The sequence below is a fragment of the Trachemys scripta genome, chromosome 1, assembly GCF_013100865.1.
Source record: "Trachemys scripta elegans isolate TJP31775 chromosome 1, CAS_Tse_1.0, whole genome shotgun sequence".
NCBI lineage: Eukaryota > Metazoa > Chordata > Testudines > Emydidae > Trachemys > Trachemys scripta.
Window position 1 is genome coordinate 191,629,582 of NC_048298.1, and position 27,788 is coordinate 191,657,369.

The following is a 27,788-nucleotide window of genomic DNA, read 5'->3' on the forward strand; positions in this document are numbered from 1 at the left end:
ATGCTCTAGCAGAGTCCACTCTTCCGCATAGTGTACTTTACACCCTTTTACACTCAGTTAGACTCCCCAAGACTAGTTACCTCTGCTCCACCTGTGTATAAAGGAGTTTAAGATGGTGCTATTTATACACTGAGGAACCAGTAAAGGTTGTAAATCACAGTAGCCCTTATTCTAATTTATATTTCTCTGACTTCTTAATATGGACCAACTCAGATTCCCTTACACAAGAGTGGAGTGGGTGTAAGAAGATCTAGGAGAGTCTGAGTACAAACTGCTCTAACTTACACATCCTCACAGGGGACATCTGGATTTGGCCTGTGGTATACTTGAATTTTAATAAAGCATTTTATACAGTTTCTCACACAATTTACTCTTTGATTAGGTTGGATAGGAAGACTTCAATGTGGATCAGAAAGCGGCTGAAGGGTATTTATAAATGTCACTATACTGAGTTGGAGAAGCTGTCTAGGGGGGTTCCAGAGTGATAGGTGTTAGTGCAATTCTTATTTAAAATCTATAGTAAACCGGAAGAAGGAATAAACAGCATGTTAATTAAATTGGCACAGTGAGAGAAGTACGATATGCCATTGGGGACAGAAATAACAGAAGGATAAGGAACACGATTCAGTTTTGCAAAATAGAAGCATTGGCAACAGTGATCCCAAACAGATACACTCAATGGAAGGAGAACTCTGAAAAGCATTAATATCAACAGAGTGCCCTTATTGCCAAGAAGGCTAACAGCATTTTGGGCTGTATAAGTAGGGGCATTGCCAGCAGATCGAGGGACGTGATCGTTCCCCTCTATTCAACATTGGTGAGGCCTCATCTGGAGTACTGTGTCCAGTTTTGGGCCCCACACTACAAGAAGGATGTGGAAAAATTGGAAAGAGTCCAGCGGAGGGCAACAAAAATGATTAGGGGGTTGGAGTACATGACTTATGAGGAGAGGCTGAGGGAACTGGGATTGTTTAGTCTGCAGAAGAGAATGAGGGGGGATTTGATAGTTGCTTTCAACTACCTGAAAGGGGGTTCCAAGGAGGATGGATCTAGACTGTTCTCAGTGGTACCAGATGACAGAACAAGGAGTACTGGTCTTAAGTTGCAGTGGGGGAGGTTTAGGATGGATATCAGGAAAAAAAATTTCACTAGGAGGGTGGTGAAGCACTGGAATGGGTTACCTAGGGAGGTGGTGGAATCTCCTTTCTTAGAGGTTTTTAAGGTCAGGCTCGACAAAGCCCTGGCTGGGATGATTTAGTTGGGAATTGGTCCTGCTTTGAGCAGGGGGTTGGACTAGATGATCTCCTGAGGTCCCTTCCAACCCTGATATTCTATGATCAACAGAGATTTAGTGGTGATAGGATACAGCAAATTAGACATAATTTCACAGTGCAATTTCCTGAGAAGTGGCTGCCAGTAATGCAGACTCAGAATGTGTCCTTTCTATCCGACAGGAGGCACTCAGCCTGGAGATGAAGATTTTTGGCTCCTGGCCCTCTACTCTAGGATTCTCTTGCAATTGGTTCCCCAGAGGAATTGCAGGGAGGATAACAAAGAAAAGAGAACATGGAACTAGGCCTCTGCTAGACACTCCCCTTTTCCCTCCCAAAGAGAACGTTGGACGGGGGACCATCAGGTGAAATAACTATGCTGACTCTCCTTGTTCCCCTCTCAAGGACTCAGTATCCCAAGCAGTCTCTCCAAAGTCTCCCCTACACTGAGGCCCCACCCTACCCCATTGTCACGGAGTGGGGGGGACACAAGGCCTTGCACCCCCGGCTTCCTGCGATTCACCACGACTCTCAGCCAGCCAGTAAACGAGGTTTATTTAGACGACAGGAATACAGTCCAAGACAGGTCTTGCAGGCACAGACAACAGGACCCCCTCAGTTAGGTCCATATTGGGCTCCCAGGGCGCCCCAGCCCCCTTCGGAGATCAGAGCCCCGTCTGCTTCCCAGCCATCTCACCAGCCATCTCCTGAAACTCTCCCTTCAGCAACTCCTCCCACAGCCTTTGTTCAGTTTCCCGGGCAAAGGTGTCACCTGGCCTCTAACCCCTCCTGGGTTCTCTTGTTACATGCTCAGGTATTCTCCGTCGGTCAGTCTCCCATCCCTCAATGCAGTCTATCCTAGCCACACTCCCCTGTCAGCATTCAAAGACCACAGTAAGAACAGTCCCAGTTCGTCACACCCATCCTCTGTGCCTTCCAGGAATCTGTGTATTTTTGTGCCCTTCCCCCTTTTCCATTTTGTCCAAGGTGGATGATTTGCTGGGGGGAAGGACTGGGCTCAGACCTGAAAGATGTCTTCTCCTTCTCCTTTCCCTTCACCATGTGTCCCTATCCATGGACTGAATGCTTCCTGGAAAGTTTCTCTTTAAGACTGGGATTATTTAATGTCACACATGGACCAGATTTTCAAAATTACCCTGATGGAAAAGAGTGGTAGAGGATAAACATTCTGGTTTGCTCACCTTACAAGAGATAGGTAGAAGTGAAAAAGTATTACCAGTACATCCTTTTATCTCTAAGATGGTTGAGACCAGCTTTGCACCCCCAGTTGGAGTGGCCTATTGCCCAGAAGATGTACTGGTTGGATTTAGGCATTCAGGAGGTGTGGCTTTTACATGCTAAGATTAACTCAGCAGTTGCCTCTCATTCAAAACAATTTGGCTTATCTTTGGTCTCCAATATGTCTCTACAGGATGCCTTAAACAGAAGGTGGATTTGGCCATTCTGAGAACATTCAGAATAGGAGGCACAAATAGCCATGACGACCTATGCCTCATGTACATTTAGGGTGGCTGCTCAGTGGCTTATTGAGATCCAGGCTGACAAAGAAACCTACTTTAGGCTTCCCAGGCTTTTATGCCTTAATCTCTCCAAGCATCTCCTGGAAGTCAATAGACTGAACAACATGGCACATTTCAGCTACCTGGGAGCCAATAACCAGAGGCTTCTGTCATGGCATATAGAACTGTCTTTGAAGCTCAAATTCCTAGCTCTTGCCAATAACAGGCAATCTCATGGTATCAGAAGCTCCAGGGGCTCAAAAGCAGTACTTGGGGGGAGGAGGGGGGATTTTTGTGGGGGGGCGGGGAGGAGGAGGGAAATATTTCAGTTGCTGAAAAATGCAGTTTTGGTCAAGCGGAAATTATTTGTGAATTTGACACAAATTCACCGTATAATTTCATCCAAGAAAAGAAAATTGGGATTAAATTCACAAAACAGCCAGAGAAGGAGTTATTGCTGCTGCCCTTTATAACTTTTAGACCAGTGGTTAGGGTCCTCACCTAGGACAGGGGTTCAAATTCCTGCTAACAGGTGAATGCCAAGTTGTTGGCTATACTATGGTGAGTGTCTCTTAATCTCTCCGGTTGAAGCTGTTCCACTTTGTGTAAATAATTAGCTATTCATTGGAGCAGGGACATAAAGTTTTGGATTTCCTACAGCCTTGGGGAATGTCCAAACTACTGTGCTATAGAGTCATTCTCAGGCACACATTTTCTCAATGATTATTCAAGTAGTGAAACAGCTTCAACGGGAGAGGTTGAGAGAGACTTCATCCCAGAATAGCCAATACCCCAGAGCAGGAATTTGAACCGAGGTCTCTCCCTGAAAAGTGAGTGTCCTAACTACTGGTCTAAAAGTTATGAGGGAGTGCAGGGTCACAGCACCTTCTCCTCCAACCATTTTGTAAATAGAGCCCTTTAAAAATGCCTGTCAACAAAACATTTCCGCTGAAATGACGTGTTTTGTTTGACCTGAAATGGATTATTTCAAGTTGCTGAAATTTTGGGATTTGGTTAGAGTCAACTGATTTTTTTTTCAGAACTGCCAAAGAACTGTAAAATCAGTTATTCACCCACATCTGATAAAAGAAAGGTCTCTAAACAGTAGAAGATGCCATGTGGAAGAGGCATGATTACCAACCTAATGTTTGTTATTCTTCCTCCTTAGAGACAACAGATGTTACTGCTGTGTTGGTATTCCAAGAAGGATGATCTGCTGACTGGTCTGGATTTCTGGGCTTTAGTCAAGTAACAGCCTTGCAAAAAGGACACGTTTGACACTCAACTGGAGTCTTGTTCTTCTTTCTCTTTTACGTAATCACTGCTGCTGAGGTATCAGTATCAAGGCAGTAAGTTTCTTGTTACTTATTTGCAGTTATTTCCCTCCTGACTCTCTCTTTTTCTCTTCCCCCTCCAAAATTAAACATTCTCCAATAGAAGGAGAATTGAATGTCTTAGGAAATAGGTAATGGAACACAGTTTTTAACCCCTAGGTCACCAGTTCAAACTATGACCAGGTCAATAGACTGAAAGGTCTGATGATTTCATGACTGTTCAATTGTTTATGGTGTGTAGAATGAATTGGTGTTGGTCCATTTTCTATTGGGCAGATGTCTGCATCTCAAAAATCACTATAATTGGCACCCTTCTTGGCAGTCTAAGCAAGGAGGCCAATGACCGAAATAACACAGACAACTATCTGCTCAGTCTGCAATGTTATCCTTCCAGAACAAGATTAAAGCACATTGGTAAGGTGGCCTGGTGAATGAAGTAAAAACTAGAGCAGAAGAGAGTGAGGGCATAGATACATGTTTTTCATCAAATTCCTGTGGAAATTTCCTCCAATTTTGTGAAACCACATAAAGCAAATTTCCATGCCTACAGTTCCTAAGTAGTTGATTATTTTATTTGAATGTGGAACTAGTTTAGAAGTTAAAGCATCTTAAAAAAATATATTTGTCCACCCAGCTGGTGTAGTGGATGTGACATCACAGCTCTGGGTACTGGTTCCCGTGGACAGCAGCTATTACCACTAGGCCACCCTGTCACCTACACCTCTACCTTGATATAACACTGTCCCCGGGAACCAAAAAATCTTACCGCATTATAGGTGAAACCACGTTATATCGAACTTGCTTTGATCCGCCGGAGTGCGCAGCCTCGCCCCCCCGGAGCACTGCTTTACCGCATTATATCAGAATTCATGTTTATCGGGTCACGTTATATCGGGGTAGAGGTATATTATGGTTTATGGGATAAAGTTGCTTTTTTCTCCCTGTAGTTAAGTTTACTAATATCTTTCAGAGCAGTACCCATTTGCAGGCCTATGAAATTATTTTTGGAATCTATTATGCCCCTGTTAAGGATGACACTTTACTTGACTTCTAGTAGTCTTATGCTTTTCTTTTCTTTCTTAATTGCACTTGCTTCTTTCTATTTGTCCCATTCAAATTTCTCCTGAAACAAAGGGTCTGAATAAAATCAGAAAAGAAATAGTTTCCTGCTTGTGCCATTCTGGCTGTCAGGTTGAGTGAAGAACCAGGCTAGTACTTGGCAGTGGCACACTGCACAAACTTAATTACAAGCCCCTACATTTGCAGCCAGAGGAACCTCCACATGCAGATCTCTCCTCTCCCATCTTGCAGGTGGGGTAAGCTCTCTCCATTCCACCATCCCCTGTACTCCACACAGGGTGCTCTGGGGTACAGATTTACATGAGGGCAGGTTTGAGAACTGAGTAGGTTGAGGACCTTTATTAGGGGATCTGGGGCACCTGTGGCTAGAAGGAGGCCCCCACTAGTGCAGCTCCATTAAAGTCATGTTGCCAGAGTGATGGAGATCAAAGCTGGTGTTGATCCTTGGGAATCTGCAGGGTTTCTGGGTGAGTTTCAAAACCTGTTCTGTAGGGAGCAAGCCTTGCCCCTCTAATGGGGCAATGTTGGAGAAATTTCAGTAGGGGTTCCTTGTGGAGATTTCCTTCTCTTCAGTCTCCTCCCCCAGATTTTACCATGGAGAGGGTGATCTAGCTCATTCACAGCCATGATAGCCAGAGATAGTTGCACCATTTGAAACTCACAAAAGAAAGATAACCTTAAACTCAAAGATAATTGTGCATGAGGGAAGCAAGGAAAAGACTAGAGGGACCAACTCTGAGTACTCACTACATAGGACTCCTTTGAATATAAAAAATTGCAATATTAAGGCTTTGTTCTTTGCTTTTTAAATGTTAGGAAGTAGAAAGACTCCAGTCCATTAAACCTGTAACTTATTTTTAGGGTATTAGTATTATTTTTCATACCCCTCTTCTTGTAAATTAAGCTACCTTAGTACTGTAAGTATAGCATTTTTAAAGAAAAAATAAATAGCAGAAACCTCTAAATTATCTGAAATAGCTTTTCTATATATCATTTTGTGATTTTAGGTCTGGTGTCTTGTAACCTAGCAGGATTAGAAAGAAGTGCTGTATTTCTTTAAAGAGGGGAGGTCCCCAATGCTCTGTGGTATAAAGCCTTCTTTTCTAGCACTTGTGGGTCATAGGATATTAGACCTCTCACTGGGGCTGAATGATTTTTCCAGAAGCAAACAACAAGCGGTCCCTGGTAGCGCAGCTCTGATAGAATCATGCTTATGTGTATGTGTGTTTTTTTAAGATGGAGTGAGTATGGAGGCCAGAGCCGCTGGTGAGGCAGAGAGACTCTGTGGGGATGGCTGTAGCCTAAGAATCCTCATGGCTCAATGACTCAACCTATTCTGTGAAAGAATGAGGGTGGGCAAACCCCATCCCCCACAACGATGACAGATTCTTCTCAGTGTGAGGCGAATCCCCCCCCCTGCATTCTCTCCTAGAAGTTTTAATATGGAAAGTGGTGGCAATAAGACTCCAATGACTCTACTGACTCCAATGGCAGCACTACCAGGTCCCTCAATTGTTCCCTATAGTATATTTAAAACATTTAGTTCAATCCAGTTTTAGATAACATGAGGTGGGATTTTTAGATGCCCTCAATTAACCTAACTCTGCTGCCACTGAGGTTAAGTTTTACCATTGCCTTCAATGGAAGCAGAGATAGATCAATGGTACAACTCCCATTGACTGCAATGGGATCAGAGTTAAGCTAGTGCTGAAATTTTTGAAAACCCTACCCTCAAAGCACAGGTTTTGTAGATGTAAAAGGATATTTTCTATGGTAACCTCACTTTCTTTATAATATTTCAATAAGATACTTACTAAAAACAAACCTAAAATGTTATTTTAATCCTAATAATACCAGCTAAAAATGGTTGTGCTGTATATACAAAGCATATAGACTGAAACATACCCTTTTGTGAGCAAAATCCCACCCCACTATAAATAATATCAAATTTGCCAAAAGATTCCAATGTGAGACAATAACTCAAAAGAAACAAGTGTAAGTTTATTGGACTCCAACATTTCTTAGTCAAAATCTAAGTAAAGAAAACACACAGTAGAAAAAGTCATACAAAGCAGCAATGGATTTACATTACATTAAAGGAAGAGTTATTCTAAACTATTAATTCTCAGTCCTAAAAAAGTAAAAACCTATTAATTAAAATCCAACACTGATGTAACTGAACTAATATACAATGGCTACATGATATACAGGATTATAAAAAACAGCTTTTATTTGTCTTAATCTATAATACTTTAAAATGACAAGTGATTTTATGTAACTTTAAATTGGAAAATATTACAGTTTGCATGTTTATGTTGGATTATTCCAACTTCCACAAAGCGTAGGAGACTTTTTCCAAACTCTACAAGTGATCCCATTTTTCCTGTTGTTTTAAAAAGGGACACTGTCAAGGTTAAACTCTGATGTTTTGATTTTGTAACTATTCATAAGTTTTCAAATATTGTATTTTAAAGGGTATTTTAAATTTAACGCTTTGCTACAGTGGTGGAAACCCAAACACAATATTTGTGCCAGTGTATGAGAACTAGAAAAGGAAACTGATTTGTCTGTTTTAACTGTCTCAGAATAGCATAATACAACAGATCCACAAAGCTCAGATCCATATTTCAGACACACTGCCAAAGTTTGAGGGTATCCCTATCTGGGATTTTCATGCCCAAACATCTAAAATGTTAACAACTGGGGTTTAAAAATTATATTAGCTTTATTAGTATCAAGTATTGTTAACACAGGTAAGGATGTTTACAGTATGTTTATCATGATAGTATCCCTTTATGTACAATAGTTAGTACAATTTTTGTCACAAGTCATTTTAAACAAACGAGAATCAATAGGACTTCAAAAACAAAACAAAAACCCAAATACTATCAGGCTGAGTTCAACACAAAATTTTTTAACACTGATTCACTAATTACAACATAAAAAAAAATCTATCTTGCTTTGATTTCATCTAGAACTTCTGGTAAGAAAATGTAAACAGACAGTACAGGCACATGCCAGCTTTTATAGGCACATGCCAGATATTTGCACCATAACTGCTAGTGCTCAGAGTTAGGGCCATATTCTATCCTTGTCCCACATGAGGAACTTCCACTGATGTCAATAGAAGTTTTGGGAAAAATCTTAGGCCTTGTCTACACTTATCAGGGATTTGACGTGCAGTGATTGATGTATCAGCAGTCGATTTAGTGTGTCTAGTGAAGACCCGCTAAATCAACCGCCGATCACTCTCCCGTTGACTCCTGTACTCCACCTGAACAGGAAGAGCAAGGGGAGTTAACGGGAGAGCATCTCCAGTTGACACTGCGTAGTGTGGACTCTGCGATAAGTAGATCTAAGTACATCAACTTCAGCTATGTTATTCACGTAGCTGAAGTTGCGTAACTTAGATTGATCATCCCCAGTAGTGTAGACAAGGCCTCAGAGTACAATACAGATCTGGAAGAAACCTGCACTTCCTTCTTGGGCAAAAAGCCTCATGGATGTCAATGGGAGCATTGCCCAAGGAGAGAACGCAGGAGCAGGTCCCTACAGCTGTGTGTTTTGGTTTACTGGAGGGTTGTAAGGCTATAGTTGTGTTCTGAAATGAGACTGACAACTCAACTGCCATCTCTGAAGTTTAACTGTCTATTGTTTTCTTTAAAAAAAGTTACAAAATTAGAGTAGCAATACCATTTCATGTCCTTTGTCTATTTTGGTAAAATTGCAGAATTACACACTAACTATATATGTAGCCTTTATTCAGAAGAACATTCACTTATAACATTTTTGTTTCTACCATTTAAAAGTCCACAACATGTAATTATTTCCATTGCTTACTTTGAGTGGTTGATTATGGCCCCAATTCAGCACAGCACTTAAGCATATGCTTAAAAGTTAATCATGTTTTAAGGCCCAATGACTGCAGTGGGACTTAATGTGCTTAGCTGAATCAGTACCTACATGAACTAGCTTTACTTCACAGGCCCAATCCTGTTCCCACTAAAGTAAACAGGAATTGTCACCTACTTGAGTTGGAACAAGATGAGTCTCTGTCAAATTTTGTTGATGGAGGACAAAACAAACGAAGAAAGAATTAAATTCTAAAGTATATATTAAAACATCTGCATGTTCCGTCATGCCATATGAAAAAGAGCACAAAACCTCAAAGTTTAAGAGAAATCATACAAACTTTCTGCAATTGTTAAATAATCAGACAAAAAAGCCAAGGCCTTTAGTACCCAATTCACACAGTTGCAAAACTAAACCAAATATGAAGAAGACAGGTTTTTTGTATCAATAATTTGCCTATCATTCTTGTTATGGCCAAACTAGACATTCTTTAAAAAGACCTTTATTGTATAAACAAGCAACTAACAATTTCTTCCATAATTTAACTTTTCTAACATATATTAAAATTACATGAGTGGAAGAATATTTATTCCATATCCTCCAAAGTAAACACTTCTGTCTCAGGGCTTTTTAAGATACTGTATAAAAGCTAATAGAAAACCAGAATTGCTATATAAATATCTCATATTTAAAACTTTATTTAGAGAGCCTGTATTCCTTTATTGGACAACAAACAGGAACTAATTTTAAAAAAGCACAGAACATGCTCAAAATTAAAACAAACTTTTAAAAATAATCTAACAAATTTATAAAGGAAACTAGTTATATCCACTTTTTTCTGACTTTTACAATATATATTACACTTGGGGAAAAAATCAAGACTTCTTCAAAATATAGCACAAGGTTGTTATGTGTGTGCTATTTATAATCTTAGTATACCAAAAATGCATCAAAGAAGTGCTTCAGTTGAAAATTATGATTATTTGATAACTGAACTGGTCATCATATTTTCTCTTAGAAGGGTATACTCATTCTTAGAAGGCTACGTACAGACTGTCAACAAACTAAATAGGAAATATCATGCATGCTGTTTTGTACGGGAATCAATGGTGAAAACTTAGGCACCAATTTTAATACCTTGCTTTCACATTTTGTCCACATAGATTTCTTCTCCTAAAAGACATTTAATGTAAACACAAAACAATTATTTAGCTGTGCTAAATATATTTAACATGGCTTTATTTCATTTTGCTTTTGTTTAATAAACAAGGTTGAGTAATTATTATTTTATGCTGAAATTACTTCTTTTCATTAAATGGTTTAGTTTTGTTAGTTGGAATTTAAAAAAAGAAGGAGTCACATCTGGAAGCGTCACCTATAAAAGATTACATAGGAACCTTGTTTCATAGAATCATAGGGTTAGCAGAGACCTCAAGGGTCATCTAGTGCAGGGGTTCTCAAACTGGGGGTCGGGACCCCTCAGGGGGTCATGAGGTTATTACCCGGGGTGGGGGGGAGGTCACGAGCTGTCAGCCTCCACCCCAAACCCTGCTTTGTTTCCAGCATTTATAATGGTATAAAATATATTAAGAGGTTTTTTTAATTAAAAAGGGGGGGGGGGGGGAGTCGCACACAGAGGCTTGCTGTGTGAAAGGGGTCACCAATACAAAAGTTAGAGAACCACTGATCTAGTCTAACTGTAGTTTTGATTGCAGTTTTCATCTAAAAATACTTGCAGATTATTAGTGTAATTATGTTCCAACATAATTCATTTGGAATAAAGAAAAACACCTATGGGTAGGTGTTAGTGTGTTTAGTAGCAGTTTTAGATTTTTTTTATCCACCATGTTGTAGCAAAAGACTTTGTAGCTAATTATTGCAGTTTGCTGGTAGCTGAAAGTCTGAGGGTCATATTGTGCCATCTCCTTTTATGTTGAACTTCCCAATGAAAATAAAGTGCTGTTTTAAAACAAACAAAACAAATGATGGCAAATATGGACTTTGATTGAGTAAGGTATCTAAGTATGTGCCTAACTAACCACCCACTGAAGTCAATAGGCAAACCCAGCAGCTTAAAGGTAGGCACCCATGCTCAACCTTGCTGAATCAGGGCCATTGGTCCTGAATATTATCATTGTTGTCCACACCTTTGTATTTTGGGCCTCAGCTTTCTGACTTCTGTGGGAATTTTGGATGCTGAAGGAATGCAGTATCAGAACCTTATAGGATTAAGGTCTTGATCCTGCTCCCACTGAAGTCAGCAACAAAACTCCCGTTGACTTCAGTGAAAGCAGGACTGGGCCCTAATTACACAGTACTGAATGCAATACTTTCTCTTTTCATTTCCCATCTGAAGTTGGCCTGAATCCAAAATGGACTGTCAAGTATTTAATTCATTTACATTCTCACTGTTTATTCTAATCCCTTCCACTCAATTAAATTTAAAATACCAACAGCAGAAAGATGGTTTTAACTCTGAGCTTCTAAACAAGAGAAGCACATTGTCAAAAGCAGGTGAAAAATTAACTCTGGACCCATGCCATAGCTTCTGGCAAATATCTGATACTAATGATGCCAACCATTCCAACTGTGACTATTTTTAATCATTACCACCATGATTTTAAACAAACCCAAATAAACACTAACACAAAGGATCACAAATAATAGAAAGTGTCAGAAAAGAAACAAATATTCTATACACTGTATTTACAAAATCCAATGATTGTAGTGTGGTGCTTTTTCCTCTGTTTTGAACTGGATAGGTTTAATACAAAATTTAAATACATATTTTGTTCATTTATACAGGTGTCTATGTAAATATTTACATTTTTTAAAAAACATATCTTTGTGCTAATGGCCACATTTACTGCCACACACAGGAGTTTATTTCACAACCCCTTCCTCCTCTTCTGCCATTAAAAGTAATATATTCATACATTCTATTGTACTCAGAATTACACACAACAGTACAAACCAGAGGAAACAAAATTGTGAATTGTTTGACATCCATTCAATGTTAGTTCATATGCATAAACAGTACTGTTTGTATTATAAGTGCTGCTTTATTACAATGCTTGTAGTTACTGAAATACCTACAGTAAATTAGCCTTTGGGGCGTTATATAAAGCAGCATACTTTTTTTTCCAGAGTCTTCCTTAGAAACTTCTATTTAAATGGCTGAAAGCAGGCTTGCTGCTACTTTAAATATAAAATCCAAGTATTAATATTGCTCATCTTAGATTCTATTGTATTTTGCACAAGTTCCATATAAGAACAAAACAATTCCACATTACCATAAAATACCAAACATTCATTCCCAATAAGTGTCAGGGTAACTCAAACTTGAGGTTTATTTGTTATTGCTAAAATATTACTAAAAATCTAGATTACTAAAGAAAAATATTCCATCCACTTCTTTCTTAACTTCAAGTGCAGGGCTAATATTTATAGGGAGCTCAGGTGTTCATTATACTCAAAACAAGAAGTTGGTTACAGTATAACACTACTATAAACTCACAGTTAGAATCCACATTGTTGTTCCTTTTTTGTTTTTAATGTATATTTATATATATTGACACCACAGGATGAGGATCCATGCATACAATCAAGATGTGATTGGATTTCAATGTTAATGAAATTAAATTATACTGTTACTATAAGATCCCAGACAACAGTACTTTAAATTATTCAAATTTCTATCTACTAACATCAAAGTTAGTTTACCTTAATCTTCAAATCCAAGCAGCATCATAAATCCATCTTTACTTTTTTGATGTTTCTTGTCCCCTTAGATTTCTAGTTTATATGGCATACTTCTGAAATATCCTGGAAATGGTCTCCATTTAACCAGCTTTTTAAACTACCTGTTGAAGATCTCTAGCTAATTGTGTGTCTGTTCATGGCTCCAAAGACTAAATGCAGTCTTGAATGTCCTGTGACAAAGTTTACACATATATTGTCTTTTGAACGTGATTGCTGAAAGTGGTGGAGCATGATAAAAGAGCGTGTCCGATTCTTGTGGAACAAATAATTTCTCAGTAGTAGTTGGGCTCTCAGATAAACCTGTCGGACTATCAGGCTCTAAGGGCTGGATTTTGGGTAGAGGTGGGGGTGGAGGCAGAGGTGGCGGTGATGGGGAGTTAGCTGGTGGACATATCTCAGCATCTTTATTCACTGATTCCTCTGCAGCCTGTGACATATGAGACTGGAAGTGGCTCCACAGACGGAAGTTGGTCCGGAAGGCCTTGTTGCACACATGACAAATAAATGGTTTTACAGAGCACAAAAGCTCCTGGTGACGCTCCAACTGCTTGTGTACAGTAAAAATTTTTCCACATTTTTCACAGGGCCACAAGCCAGTGACTTTATTAGAAACTACTTCCTTAGCTTCTCTGTTGGTTTCAGTGACCTCATCCTCTATATCGTCTGCAGGCTCTTCTTTGACGTGAATTTTAAACTGTTTGGAAACACTTAGATCTTCAGGGAGGCATGAAGAATCTTCAGAATCAAAATTAATTTGTTCTGAAGAATCACTGAATACTCCATCTTCCTTTGCAGTAACAAAATTGTTCATTTTATTAGATTCTGATTGAGAATGCAATCTTGACGCATTCGTTATTTCACCATTGTGATCAAGAATAGGTAAAGAAAAATTCTCTGTTGGGGCCATGGTATTTTGATTGTGAACTTCAACTTGATGACGCCAAATACTAAAGGAGGATTTAAAAGTGCGCATACATTCAAGACAAGTGAGCTTCTTATATTCACACTTGCTTTCATGTTCATGCTTCAGCTCTGGAGAAGAAAATCTAAGGCTGCAATAAGGACAGACTGTTGCATTTCTACAAAGTCGCTCATGATTTCCCTGTTCAATAAGAGAGGAGAGCTTAGCATTACAAAGACGGCACTGATAGACCTCTTTGTTTTCAACTGGACTTGCAATATGAATGTGCTCTTTTTGCTTAGAAACCTTATTTCCTCCAATTGGTTTTTCCCCTGGATGCATTTTTATGTGCTGTTTAAATTGGGAGAGAAAACGATAAGCTTTCCCACAGTAGGTACAAATGTAGGCTCCTTTGGATCTTGATCTTAAGTTCCTTTTGATGACTTGCTGTGCTTGTGAACTGGACTGTCCCTGAAAACCTTGTTTGCCACGTCGTAGTTTAACAATCAGTGCTTTCTTAATCTCTCTCTCTCTCACAATATCAATTAATTTTCTTTGGAATTTTTCATCCAAGACAGCATGTGAACTGGAAGCAGGTGAGGGGTTCTTCACAATTCCATGCTGTGTCTGGCAATGAGTCCATACTTTGAAGTTTGTATGAAATCTCTTGTGGCATATATCACAAGCATATGGTTTCTCTGGATTATGATACATATTAACATGACGATGAAGGCCTGCTGTAGATCTGAAAATCTTAAGGCAGTGCTTGCATTTAAACTTTTTGTTTGGTCTCACTTCTTCCAATTCACTGTATTCATCTTTACTGACATCAGAATCTGGAAAATCAGCATCAAGGCGCGTAGGACTTGAACTTTCCTCAAAATTATCCTCTGACCCAGGAGAACCATGCTCATTCACTTTCAGTTTTTTAAATGGTAGCCTTCTATCTGCTTGAAACCTCCTTTTTGCTGGAAGTCTACTCATATCCCTATTATCATCCTCAGTTTTAAAAGGGAAATCTTTACTGGCAGATGTTGAAGCATCTCCTACTGTAACTCTTATTATTTCAGAAGGCTCTGAAAGTGGGCTGCTAGGTTCAGTTTTTATTCGTACATCAGTTAGAGGAGAAGCTACCTCCCTATCAGTTGACTGAGAGGCACTAAAGGACCTAAGGCGGTGTGGGTGTATTACCTGTGTCTTGTCATCTAGGACAGCCTTTTCTGAAGACTCTTTCAAGGATGACTTTTGAGATGTAACATTAAATGTTTTTCCCTGTGAGTCACTAGTCACCAATGATGATCCATGTGAAGCTTTTAAATCAATAGAAGATGAATAAATAGGAACCTGACTATCCATGGACAATGACCTTCGAAGGAGACTTTTTACAAGTGGGCCACTCCGGTCAATACTTTGGTTTTCAGGACCAGATCCACTAGATGGAACCACTAGTCCTAATTTTGAGTAGTATAGCAAATTCCTATCTTCTCCTTGACCATTTCCTTTTCCTGTCTCTCGCAACAAAAATGTAGATTCTGATGAACCATGCAGAGATAAGATTGGAGGACGTGGTCTTTTTAATGACATCTCTGCAGCTTTTCCTCTTAGAAGCTGACCACTCACTCCTGGCTCATCACATGAAGTTTCTTTCTCAGCTAAAGGCTTTTGTGGCAATACTGCATTCCTCTTCACCGAGCCACTTCTACTTTGGTCATCCACAGTTCCAGAAGGTTCATGAAGTTTGGTGTAGCTCACAGGACTGTCTTTTAGCCACCTCCTGTCACTTAATGATAAACTGAGAAGTGGTTCAATTGGTTTTGTTACTTGTGGCCTATTGTTTGTTTTGATGGCAATGGAGTGTGAAGGCTTAGAGCTATGGCTTAAATCATGTGTTTGACTGACATTTTTAATTTGTGCTTCATTTCTGCTCTGACAAACAATGACACTTCTCTTCTGAGAACCGCTTTCATCTTCTTCTTGAAACAGTATTTTTTTAATGGGACATGCTGGAAAAGGAGCTTGAGGACTCTTAGAAACAATGTTGGTAAGAAAGGAAATTCCAAGGCTGTAGCCCAATTCTTGAACAGCCGCAAGACTGCTTTTCTCAACAAACAAAGACGAAGAGTAAATGTAGTTTAATACATTCTCAAAAGCATCTGGTTCACAGAAGTCAAGTTGAAACACTGATTGGGACTCATTCTCTTTATTTGTGAAGAGAGTCTGGAAGTATTCACTGCTGGCAGCCAGAACATTTTTATGAGCTCTAAATTTTTGGTCTCCCACTATAAGAATAACATCGCATAGCTGTCCTTTTAGACGTTCCTCATTCAAAGCACTTAAGAGAGAAATGGCATGTGCTGGGTTTATGTAATGCAAGAGCCCCTCCATGATTTGGATTTATCTGAAAAACAAAAATAAAGATAGTTATGGTCTGGTTTATATACACTTTTAAAATATAACTATATAACCGATTAGTTTCTGATTATAGCCCACATAGCTATTTTTTCATTAACATTAAAGAATTTTGAGTTTTGGGGCTATGCCTGGGAATTAAAAGAACAAAGGCAATCTGTATCCATAACTCCAATAGATACATAGGCATGAAAAAAAGCAATTTGTGATTCTGCTTTTCCAATGTACCTTAAATAGTCACTCTCCATTAAGATTATTATATCTGACCGATAAGAGAAGCTATGTTCTCTTCCTGTAGCTAGCATATGCCTACTTCTCTTTATACAGGAATACCCAGTAAGTTGACTGAGTGTGAAGGAAGTTTTTTTCTACCAATACTTCTGCAAAGACATATTAAAAAAATATTGCTAAAATCCTGAATCGGAGACCTACAATATGGGTCAATTTTTAAATGTAACTCATCTTTGAGGCTAAACAACATTGATAGTACCCTGTTAATTGAATAGACTAAAGTTTTTTGTTGCTGTTTTTTTAAATGACGGAAAAAACCTATACTGCTTAATTGTCTCTGATGAAGACTGGTGTAATTAACTCTCATATTTGCTTACATTTAAGGGAAAGGCAAAAAGTATACATTAACAACTTTGGAAGTGTATTACTAAAAAAAAATTACTTGTAATTGAGTGGCCATGTATCCTTCTTTCTGGGAATTTCCCAGTTTTACAATGGAGTCCAAGTGTTTTTTTGTCACTACTTCAATATATAGTGTACCACCAACTAAACTCTCTGATTTGACCCCCAGCAACAGATGAACTTGGTGCCCTGGTGCCTTTGAGCAGGGTTCTAGAGTGGTTCTTCCTCACTGTATTGTTGCATGCCATGAGGCTGTAGTGCTCAAATCCTCAAGTGACACATGTATGGATAGCATTAGCCTTTCTGAGACAGCATCACTCTGGAAGCTCATGTGGAGTTGCTTGCCCACTATGATCCCTAGATCCTTTTGAGGGTCACTTGTTTCTGGGATACAATACCTCATTCTATAGGAATGGACCTGTGTGGCACACTGTACCTCAAAGCAGCATCCGGGAACCCCCATATTCATCCCGTCATATAATTATGATTAGGGCTGTCAAATGATCAAAAAGATTAATCTTGATTAATTGCAAGATTAAAAAAATTAATCATGATTAATCACAGTTTTAATAACACTGTTAAATAATAATAGAATACCAATTTAAATTTATTATACATATTTTTGGATGGTTTTTCTATATTTTCAAAATATATCAATTTCAATTACACCACACAATAAAAAGTGTAGAGTGCTCACTTTATGCTTTCACTTGTAGATTATATTTTTTATTACAAATATTTGCACTGTAAAAAAGATAAAGGGCATATGAATATTTAGCATATCTGGCATGTAAATACCTTGCAACATTGGCTACAACAGTCCCATGTGAATACCTATTTTCACTTTTAGGTGACATTGTAAATAAGAAGCGAGCAGCATTATCTCCCATAGATGTAAACAAACTTGTTTGTCTTACCGAATGGCTGAACAAGAAGTAGGACTGAGTAGACTTGTAAGCTATAAAGTTTTACATCATTTTGTTTTTGAGTGCAGTTATGTGAAAAAATAAATCTACATTTCTAAGTTGCACTTTCATAATAAAGAGATTCACCTCATACAAGTAGGGCAATTAAAAATACTATTTCTTTTTTTCTAATCTCGTAATCAGCAGCGGAGTTGTAAACAAGGAATTTACAATTCTGTAAGAGAAGCACCACACAATGGGGGATTGCTCAACCCTGTGACTCAGCAAAACCCACCAGGACGTGTCTGGGCTAATGTTTTCCAAGCACATGGACTGAGGATATAAAATAAGGGACAGTGGCATCATGCTTTTGCCTTTCTCCTCCTCCACCTACCCGGGAAGCAACAAGAACGCTGGGAAGACAAAGACTTGAACTGTGTAGACTGGTCCCAGGCTTAAAGGGGAAGCCTGTGTATTAAGAACTGTCACTTAGCTACAACATCCAGTAGGGTGAGAAAAATTGCTTGATCCAAATACTGCCTAGTTTAATAAGGTTTAAGATTTAGACTGTATGCTTAACTTTTATTTTCTTTGGTAACTATCACTGACCTTTTGTGCCTAACACTTATAATCATTTAAATTCTATCTTTCTGTAGTTTATAAATTTGTTTTATATTTTACCTAAAACAGTGTGTTTTGGATGAAGTGCTTTGGAAATCTCAGCTCAATTTACAAAGGCTAGCATATGTCCTCTCCACATCGAGGGAGGAGAGGACTGGGTAATAAACTTACACTGGCCAGGCGTCTGACTAGGGCAAGAGGGTGTATTCCAGGACTCCAAGGCTGGGCGCTTGGGAGATTTGCTTGTGCCTTTCTCTGTGTGATTTGTGAGTGGCTCAGGGAGCATTCATGCAATCTAGCTGGGTGTGGGGCTCCATATGCTGTTGTACTGAGTGATGACGGTGCCTGGAGGAGTTTGCTGCTTGTCACTAGCAAAGCATTGTGAGAGACAGCCCAGGCTGGAGAGTTAAGGGAGCACAGCAGTATCCAGTTCCAGGTTGTACCCCAGGCATCCCATCACAACCTGCAGTTCTTGTTCCTAGATGTATACTTGCATTTGGCTGTATTAAAATGTATTCTGTTTGAATGGGCCCAGCTTATCAAGTGTTCCAGATTGCTTTTTATGACTGTTCTGTCCTCAATGTGGTTTACCACTCCACCAATCTTTTTGTCATCCTCAAATTTATTCAGTAATGTGGGATAGGGTGACCCCCAGCTGAGGCATCCTCCAGTGGCAAGCTGTGACACAAGTGTGCCTGTCTCAGTTTCCCCTTTTGTTTGCCCAAGAAAGGAACATAAATCTCTCAAAGTTTGATACAAAGCCTGCCTTTAGGTGTAATTTATTCATACACACCAAGGCAGTAATTCCCCCAAAATCTTGTAATAAAACCGTTTTTCAATTTCCACAATAAATAGAGCCAGAGTTGGCTTTTTCCATTCCCCTCTCCAAGGACATCATCTTCAAGCCACCAAATCAAGAGTCAAAACAGCACTTTCTTCCCAGTTCATTTTGCCCCGATCCAGGCCCAGCTTGTCAGGCCTCCCTGACAGAATGACCAATTTTCCTGCAGTGTTCCAGTCTCTCCCTGCTATGGAGTCCTACCCCATTCTCCCTCAACACTCCTCTTGCTTCCAGGCTCATCCTCCCCAACCACACTGATCTTCCCCTTTCATAGGGGCCACTGCCCAATCCTTCTGCTCATCGGGGGTCCCCAGCTTTGATCAGTTCTCACCAATGGCTTTCCTCCAAGCTCCTCACCAACAGCTCACAGTTACTGCTCTCCTTCCAAACTCAGCTCTCTCCCAAGCAACTTCTGCCAGCTCTTCCTTGATGATTCCTGTCTCTCTCTGAGTCATCTCAGGTTCTCTCTCTTCTGGTCTTGTACAGCTCTCACCTGACAATTTCCTCCCTAGAGGGCCCTGGTGTCCACTTTCAAGCCCAACTGGGAGTCAGCTCACCAATCACAGGTACACTGGCCTCTTCCATCTTAAGGGGCTAGTGCCACCCTATGACAAGTGATTTTATATTTACTTGAATGATATATTAATAACATTGATGTAAATGTTAAATACCATTAGACCTAGTACTGATCCCTGTGGAACCCCACTAGAAACCACCTCGACTCAGTGGTGATTCGCCATAAAAGACTACTTTGAAATCTGTCACTTAGCCAGTTCTTAATCCATTTAACATATGCTTTATCAATATTGTACAGTGCTAATCTTTTAATCAGAATGTTGTGCAGTACTATGTAAAATGCTTTACACAAACCTAAGTACATTAAATTTAGGCAGTTACTTTTATCAACCAAACTTGTAATCTCAAGCAACGAAATCAGGTTTGTTTGACAAGACCTATTTTCCATAAAACCAGATTGACTAGCATTAACTATTATTCCTATCCTATAATTCTTTATCAATCGATTCTCCTTTGGAACTCAAAAAGTTCTACCTTGGCCTCAGCTAGGGCGTGAACCTACAGGTGGTCAGTGCACTGCAGGAAGTAGGACTGATCAGACTTATAGGTACTAGGTCAAACACACACCATAATCTGCTTAATACCATGAGCAAAACAGTAGAATTCCATTTCTTCGACTGAACTGAAACTATGTCCAGTACAGAGCTAGTGTCTGTGAAACTCTCTCCCTTAAATATTTCTAATATTAAGCCCATCACTGAAATATCCAGGTGGCAGAATCAAGACTATTGAAACCAGACCACAAAGACAGCAACAACTAATGAAAGATAATTTTGTTTCAATATTCCTGGATTGATAAAATCCTTAGCAAAAACTATTTATTCCTATATTTTCCAGTATTAACATGCCACAGAGATCCTTAAGCAAATCACAGTGTATTTGGTCTCAGGAAGTCCTTGTGCAACAATGCACATTCAAGGAAAAGAATTGGCAAATATTAATCTAAAAATACATTGCGTAACTTTGCTATCACTGTGCAAACTGCCCCAGAACACAGGGACCTGTCAGGTTACCTATATTATAGTACAGTGTTTAATTACTAGATCACATACTACTTTTCCCACACGACCTCTGCCTGATTGAGTGCACAGGATGGATAGTGCTCAGTAAATGAACAACTATTCACTATTTTTAACTTCAGCATCCAATGTGTGGCCCCCTGCTTTATTTACTGTACATCATCCAACACTACCTGGAATACAAAATTATTAATTTTCTCACATTTTTCTGTGGTTTCGATCACCATAGTATGAGTACTTCCCGCTAATGAATTTATCTTCACAATACTCCTATAAGATGAAGTGGTAGTCTTTTTTCCCCCATCAGTAAAATGGTGGATGGAGGCACAGAGAAATTAAGACCAAGATAGTCAAGCATCCACTAATTTTGATTGCCCCAATTATAAACAACTAGGACCTAATCTTACAGAGTACTTAGCATTTTCATAGGACTTACCATTTTTCAAAGCACAGCTCCCATTAGCTTAGGATACGGTTAGGAGTGCTCACCACTTCTGCAAGTCAGACCCCAGGTGTCACACACTGGACACCCAGAAAATGAGGAACACATAATTAATGAACTATGAACATTTTGGTTTAAGTGGCTTTCCCAGCATCACAGAGGAGCTCTGTGGCAGAGGCAGGGATAGTATCCAGTTTTCCAGGGCAGCATTCAACTTCCTCAACCATGGGACCACCTTTCTTTTTCTGCAGTTCCCTACCTCATAAGAGCTGCCCTCCTGGGTCAGACCAAAGGTCCATCTAGCCCAGTATCCTGTCTTCCGACAGTGGCCAGTGCCAGATGCCCCAGAGGGAACGAACAGAACAGGCAATCATTAAGTGATCCATCCCCTGTCACTCATTCCCAGCTTCTGGCAAACAGAGGCTAGGAACACCATTCCTGCCCATCCTGGCTAATAGCCATTGATGGACCTATCCTTCATGAATTTATCTAGTTCTTTTCTGAACCCTGTTATGGTCCTGGCCTTCACAACATCCTCTGGCAAGGAGTTCCACAGGTTGACTGTGCATTGTGTGAAGAAATACTTCCTTTTGTTTTAAATCTGCTGCCTATTAATTTCATTTGGTGACCCCTAATTCTTGTGTTATGAGAAGTAGTGAACAACACTGCCTTATCTATTTTCTCTACACCAGTCATGATTTTATAGACCCCTTAGTTGTCTCTTTTCCAAGTTGAAAATTCCGTCTTATCAATCTCTCCTCATATGGAAGCCGTTCCATACCCCTAATAATTTTTGTTGCCCTTTTCTGAACCTTTTCCAATTCCAATATATCTTTTTTGAGAAGGGGTGAGCATTGATTTATATAGAAGCAACATGATATTTTGTCCTATTATCTATCCCTTTCTTAATTATTCCCAGCGTTCTGTTTGCTTTTTTGACTGCTGCTGCACATTGAGTGGATGTTTTCAGAGAACTATCCTCAATGACTCCAAGATCTCTTTCTTGACTGGTAACAGCTAATTTAGACCTCATCATTTTATATGTATAGTTGGGATTATACTTTCCAATGCATATTAATTTGCATTTATCAACATTAAATTTCATCTGCCATTTTGTTGCCCAGTCACCCAGTTTTGAGAGATCCTTTTGTAGCTCTTCGCAGTCTGCCTGGCCTTAACTATCTTGAGTAATTTTGTATCATCTGCAAATTTTGCCACCTGACTGTTTACCCCTTTTTCCAGATCATTTATGAATATGTTGAATAGGACTGGTCCCAGAACAGACCCCTGGGGGACACCACTATCTACCTCCTCTCCATTCTGAAAACTGACCATTTATACCTACCCTTTGTTTCCTATCTTTTAACCGGTTACCAATCCATGAGAGCACCTTCCCTCTTATCACGTGACAGCTTACTTTGCGTTAAGAGCTTTCGTGAGGGACCTTGTCAAAGGCTTTCTGAAAAACTAAGTACACTATATCCACTGGATTCCCTTGGTCTACATGGTTGTTGACCCCCTCAAAGAATTCTAGTAGATTGGTGACGCATGATTTCCCTTTACTAAAACCTCATTCATAAGCCCCTTCGTTTTCAGTTTAAACTGATTTTTACCAAAAAAATCCTGGGTTTTACAAAAAGTATTATTCATTTCCCCTCCAATTTTCACCATACTTTTGTATCAATCAAATATATAAAAAATAACTTGTTTTATTAGAAAAATAAAATGCATTGCATGAGATATATGTATTACAATAATACATTAGTCTGTGTGTATATGCAAAGCTGCTTGTTGAAGTATGGCTATGTATTAGTCTAGAAGCTACAACAAATAGGCACAAACACAAGCTCTGAAGTGCGTGCATATCTTAACGTACTGATGAATCTCATGCCCACCATGTGCACATTTCAAGCTGTTAGCAGATAATGGTTTAAAGATCTGAAACACTAAAATGGGTAGAAAATGAAAATCTGTATCAGAAAACGTTTCAGAGTACAAGGAAGTCCTCTAAAGTTTTAAAAAAATAAAACCAGGAGAAAATGATAAAGTTGAGTGTATGCACTGCAAATGGTGTGGCTCAATTACTAAATGTAAATATTTATAGGCTAATAGTTTTAAGTCTACAACAGTAAACTATTTATTCAAATGAAAAGTTTTATTTGGGGATTAGAGATTTATTGTTTTCTTAAACTCAGAAGTAGCATTGTGTTTTGAGTTCTGAAGCAACCACATTGAATTCCATTCATCAAAGCATTAATCTGATGAATAGTTTTTCCCCCTGTCCTTCCGTCCACCAAAATAAATCCCGATATTTACCCAGAAAAATTAATAGATTTGTCCAACCAATTTTCACCTGTTTTTGTTGTTTTAGTAATAAACACGGATAAATTCCCAGGAAAAGTTAACTAAAATAAAAACTGAAAATGAAGGCCCTCCTACTCATTCACTACACACCTTCCAACTTCTGCAGTAACTGAGGCAGGGATCCTGGAAACAACAGTCTCATTTCACTACAGAATTCTGATCAATTCCCTGGGATCTGTCTATTCTGTGCACTGAATGAGGTCCTTGCTGCCTCTGTTACCTTCAGGAGAGTGATATCAGCTTGGGTCATCTAGCAGAGACAGTGGCAATCTTCATTTTGATTGCTCAGACTGCAAACAATAGTGCATGTGATCCCACCCCTATTGTGCTTTTCTGTTCCCTCATGGTTTCCCAGACACGCTGGCATAGCTGCTGGAATTAATGATGCGGGGGGTGCTGCAGCATCCCCTGAATTGAAGTGGTTTCCATTATATATAGGGTTTACTGTTTGGTTCGATGGCTCTCAGCCCACTATAAAAATTGTTCCAGCACCACTGCATGCTGGAGGTTTGGTGGCAGGGATAGGCATTGAGCTTATAAACTACAAACCTCAGGCCATGGCTAGCAGCAGCATAATGGCGGGGGGGGAGGGGAGTTTGGGAAATTTGCTTGTGCACTCTTGCCACCGCAACTCCCCCCACCATGCTGCCTCTGCCAAGGTTTACAATTTGGGAAGGTCAACGGTGGTCCCCAGTCGCCACACAACGTCCATGTTACAAAGGGCAAGGGGCCAATGCCACTTGTGCTCCTGCTGTGAGTTGCCCACCCAATGCTGCAGCCAGTTGCCTGGCCCCCATGTCCCCGGGCCATACTCAACATGCCTGATACAGCAAGCCAGTTCAATGAATACCTTGTCTCAATGAAAATGTTCTGCCTTGTACTTCAGTGGAAGAAGGGGAGCGATTTTTATGCATCAACTGTGCACTAGACCCTGATTACGGACTGACAATGATTGCTTTGTGCTTTCATGTCTTACAGCTGAAAGTGTGGCCTTTAGCTCATCCTCCACACCAGTGGAGAGGCTGTCTCAGATTAGAAGAAGACAAAAGACAACAGATGACGTGTTTAATGAGATTATGAACACCTCTGGGACGGCTGACACTGAGCAGAGAGCAGGGAGGATTTCTCTATCTGAAAAACTGGACATGGACATTGTGAGCAGGAGAGCAGCTCAGAAGCATGAGCATGGCATGGCACACAGCAGGAGATGCTGGGGATTCTGAAGGACATGTTGAGGCATCTCCCTCTATAGCCCCAGCAAAACAGCATTCCCGCATCACTGTATTCTCACCTCCCCCTCATGTTCCAGGGAGAAAATGCTATATCCCTTCCACTCCACACTGGTGGAGGGTACTAGGAATAAAGGCGCACATACAATGGTCTTTGACAGGCAAGGCCACTGTATTTAAAAGAAAAGATCGGTGTTTTTCCCCTCCAAATTTTATTCTAATGACTATCCCAGGTTACATTATTTTCCTGATCTTTCACTTTCAATATGTTTATACAATAAAACTACAGGTTCTGAGAATGAAATAATCTTTATTACTTCATACCATGGAGGAAGGGGAGGTACAGGGAAACTACAGAAACAGAGGGCATTTGCTGGAGACAGAAACCCAGCAGGCACAGCAAGGTTCACAGTAAGGGAAGGCGTAACTCAAGAAGCAGCACACAGTACCGGGGGTCATTACTAAATCGCGTTTTCAAAGCTTCCCTGAGACACAGTGCTCTACAATGTGCTCTTCTTATTGCCCTTTTATCTTGCTGCTCAAAATTAGCAGATAATTGTTGTAAAACTAGTCAAATATCTAGATGAACTGATGTATCTCCTGGAAGACCTCTGCGTACCCTCCGTGGTATATGTACCTCTGGTTGAGAACCACTGTTTTAAGGAAGTCCAGATAACACACTAGTCGATATTAAATTTAAACTCCCCCCGCCTTACAAAAAGTCTACTTCTTTAAAAAGCATAACCACACAAAGGGGCTCAGCTTGTTTCCCACTGCCTTGTGATCCTTCTACACTCACTCTCACCCCAACTGATTTACACCACCCACACACACTTAACTATTCTCCTTAAAAATTAAAAAGGTAAAAAGTAACACATTACTAGGAGATTATTAGTTTTGGAACAGCTGAATAAAAATGAGATTTTATAATTTCCTGGGAGAAAGGAGATAGCAATGATATTCCAAAGACAGGTTCCCACTACAGGGTTATCATCATATAGGATCCTTTTCTTCCAGAAAGCCTTTCAGGTTGTCCTTTAAATTCTTCAGAGCCAAGTACATGCATGAAGTGGACATTTTTACAGCTGGCTGCTTCTGTTTCCATCTTGTAACTACCTGTTATTCCCCCGCCCCAAATTTTCCCCTTTTTATTGCTGGGTGAGTGATAAATCATTACATCCTCTCAGCCTACTGCTCATACCAGACTCCTGAACCTCTACATTTCTCTTTCTACCTACATCATCCAATCCATGAGAGAAGTAACAAGTCACTTTATATTTATAAACATAACCGTTTTAAATCTCTCTCTGTATATGTACAAAGCAGCACTCTACAAGTGTGATTCAGATTACAACGCCCAGGTAGTTTGTAGAGGGAATAACCCAGATCCTGATATATTAAGCCACACACAACTCGGTGCAGAGCACTTTTCCACCTCAGCTTAAATGAATAACAAATCAGAATTGGAGCTTTCAGCAGCATTTTTTTTAAAGAAAAAAAAAAAAAAAACCCCAAGCAACAGAGACTTCAAGGTGACATGTAAAGGATATTTAAAATATTGAGCTTTTAACTTTTTTTTGCTTCTTTAGGATATATTAAAAGAAACCAGAAAGGCTGAAAAACAAATTTCTTATAAATTTTAGAACATGGTTTCCAATAGATGTTTATTGTGAGCTCCAATACCTCAGTTGAAAGCGTATTGAATCCTCAGCCAAAATGTTTATCATCATTTGAAGTTAAATAGATATAAACAAAAACCAAAAGAGCTTAAGCAGTCTAAAAATTCCTTCCTCCAACACCATTTTTTCATGTTGTGTGTGTGTGTGTGTGTGTGTGTGTGTGTGTGTGTATCTTCCTACTGTATTTTCCACTGCATGCATCCGATGAAGTGGGTTTTAGCCCACGAAAGCTTATGCCCAAATAAACCTGTTAGTCTCTAAGGTGCCAAAAGTACTCCTCCTTCCTCTCTTAGGTGCTCAATTTTCACTCTCTTGATTTTTATGATGTTGTCATTTCATTAACTCTCTAGTCATCACTAAATCTTCCTGAACAGACAAGATCTGAAATTCTAATATTAAAACAAGCAGAAAAAACAGGCCTTATTTATTTATGCATCACGAATCCACAAAGGGGCACAAGCCCAATTTTCCCTCCTCTGTAGGTAACCTTTAACAGGTGTGTCTCAATCATCTTGGGAAGGCTACTCAATAAAATCTGAAGCAATATATCATAGGCACAAATGGCATCACTTTCTCTCTTAAACTGACACTACATATTAAAGGCATGTCTACTCACCAAAGTTTTACTGTTTCAACTATACCAGTATTGTTCCCACAGTACAACACACCCTCTGCCCCCCCAGTCTGAGCATAGTTATACTAGTATTGCTTATTTCATATGGGAAGGAGAATAAGCTATACCAGTATAAAACATTTTTTATCTTAGGGTACGTCTTCACTACCCGCCGGATCAGTGGGTAGTAATCAATCTATCGGGGATTGTACAAGAGTTTGCCGGGGCTCGACCCTCTCCAGGGCGACGGGGGAGCCACACCGACTCACTACACACTGGGGCTGGGCACTCCGTCTGGCGGCCGGGTTCCCCGGCGGTCCTCGCTGTCCTGAGAGACACGATAAGCTCGACCCTAGCTTCGGGCGGACACCCACGTTATGTCAGGGCTCAGACCCTCAGTCAGGGCTGAGCAACAGTATAACCTAAGCCTCAACAGGCCTGGGAGAGGGGGAGACTGCCACCCACGAGTTGGGTGGCGGGGGGACGCAGGCCCTCCCACTCCACTGTGTCCCAGCCCGGGGCCCTAGCAGCGGCAGAAGACCCGCTGTTTCGTCAGTGGAGATCCTGGCCGCAACACACTGACATAGGCTCTGGTAACGCTGCAGCCAGACTGGGGTCAGCTGCCCCCGGGCTACTTCCACACTCCTCCTCTGGGCCTACCTGGGGGCTGGTGTCGGCCTTGGGGGGATCCTGGACCATGGGTTCGTCAGGCCAGGCATTGTTCGGTAAGTCCGGCA

The 27,788-nt window shown here is 40.0% G+C and overlaps 1 protein-coding gene and 1 long non-coding RNA gene across 3 annotated transcripts in view; one reads left to right on the forward strand and one right to left on the reverse strand.

The window, feature by feature from the left end:
* The first annotated feature begins 1,362 nt into the window (after positions 1–1,362).
* LOC117867901 lies at positions 1,363–24,731 on the forward strand. Of its 2 annotated transcripts, none has more exons than XR_004643536.1 (3): positions 1,363–1,636; positions 3,960–4,140; positions 24,509–24,731. It is a non-coding gene; the product is annotated as an uncharacterized LOC117867901 (long non-coding RNA). The 2 variants fall into 2 exon arrangements; XR_004643535.1 differs by lacking the exon at positions 1,363–1,636 and adding an exon at positions 3,501–3,621.
* ZBTB21 (zinc finger and BTB domain containing 21) overlaps positions 7,186–27,788 on the reverse strand; it is a 30,322-nt gene continuing 9,719 nt past the window's right edge. Inside the window, exons 2-3 of the mRNA XM_034753317.1 lie at positions 12,781–16,118; positions 7,186–10,230 (exon numbers count right to left, since the gene is read on the reverse strand). Of these exons, the coding sequence (XP_034609208.1) occupies positions 12,938–16,105 (3,168 nt within the window). The 5' untranslated portion in view covers positions 16,106–16,118 and the 3' untranslated portion in view covers positions 7,186–10,230; positions 12,781–12,937. The remainder of the gene's footprint in view (positions 10,231–12,780; positions 16,119–27,788) is intronic.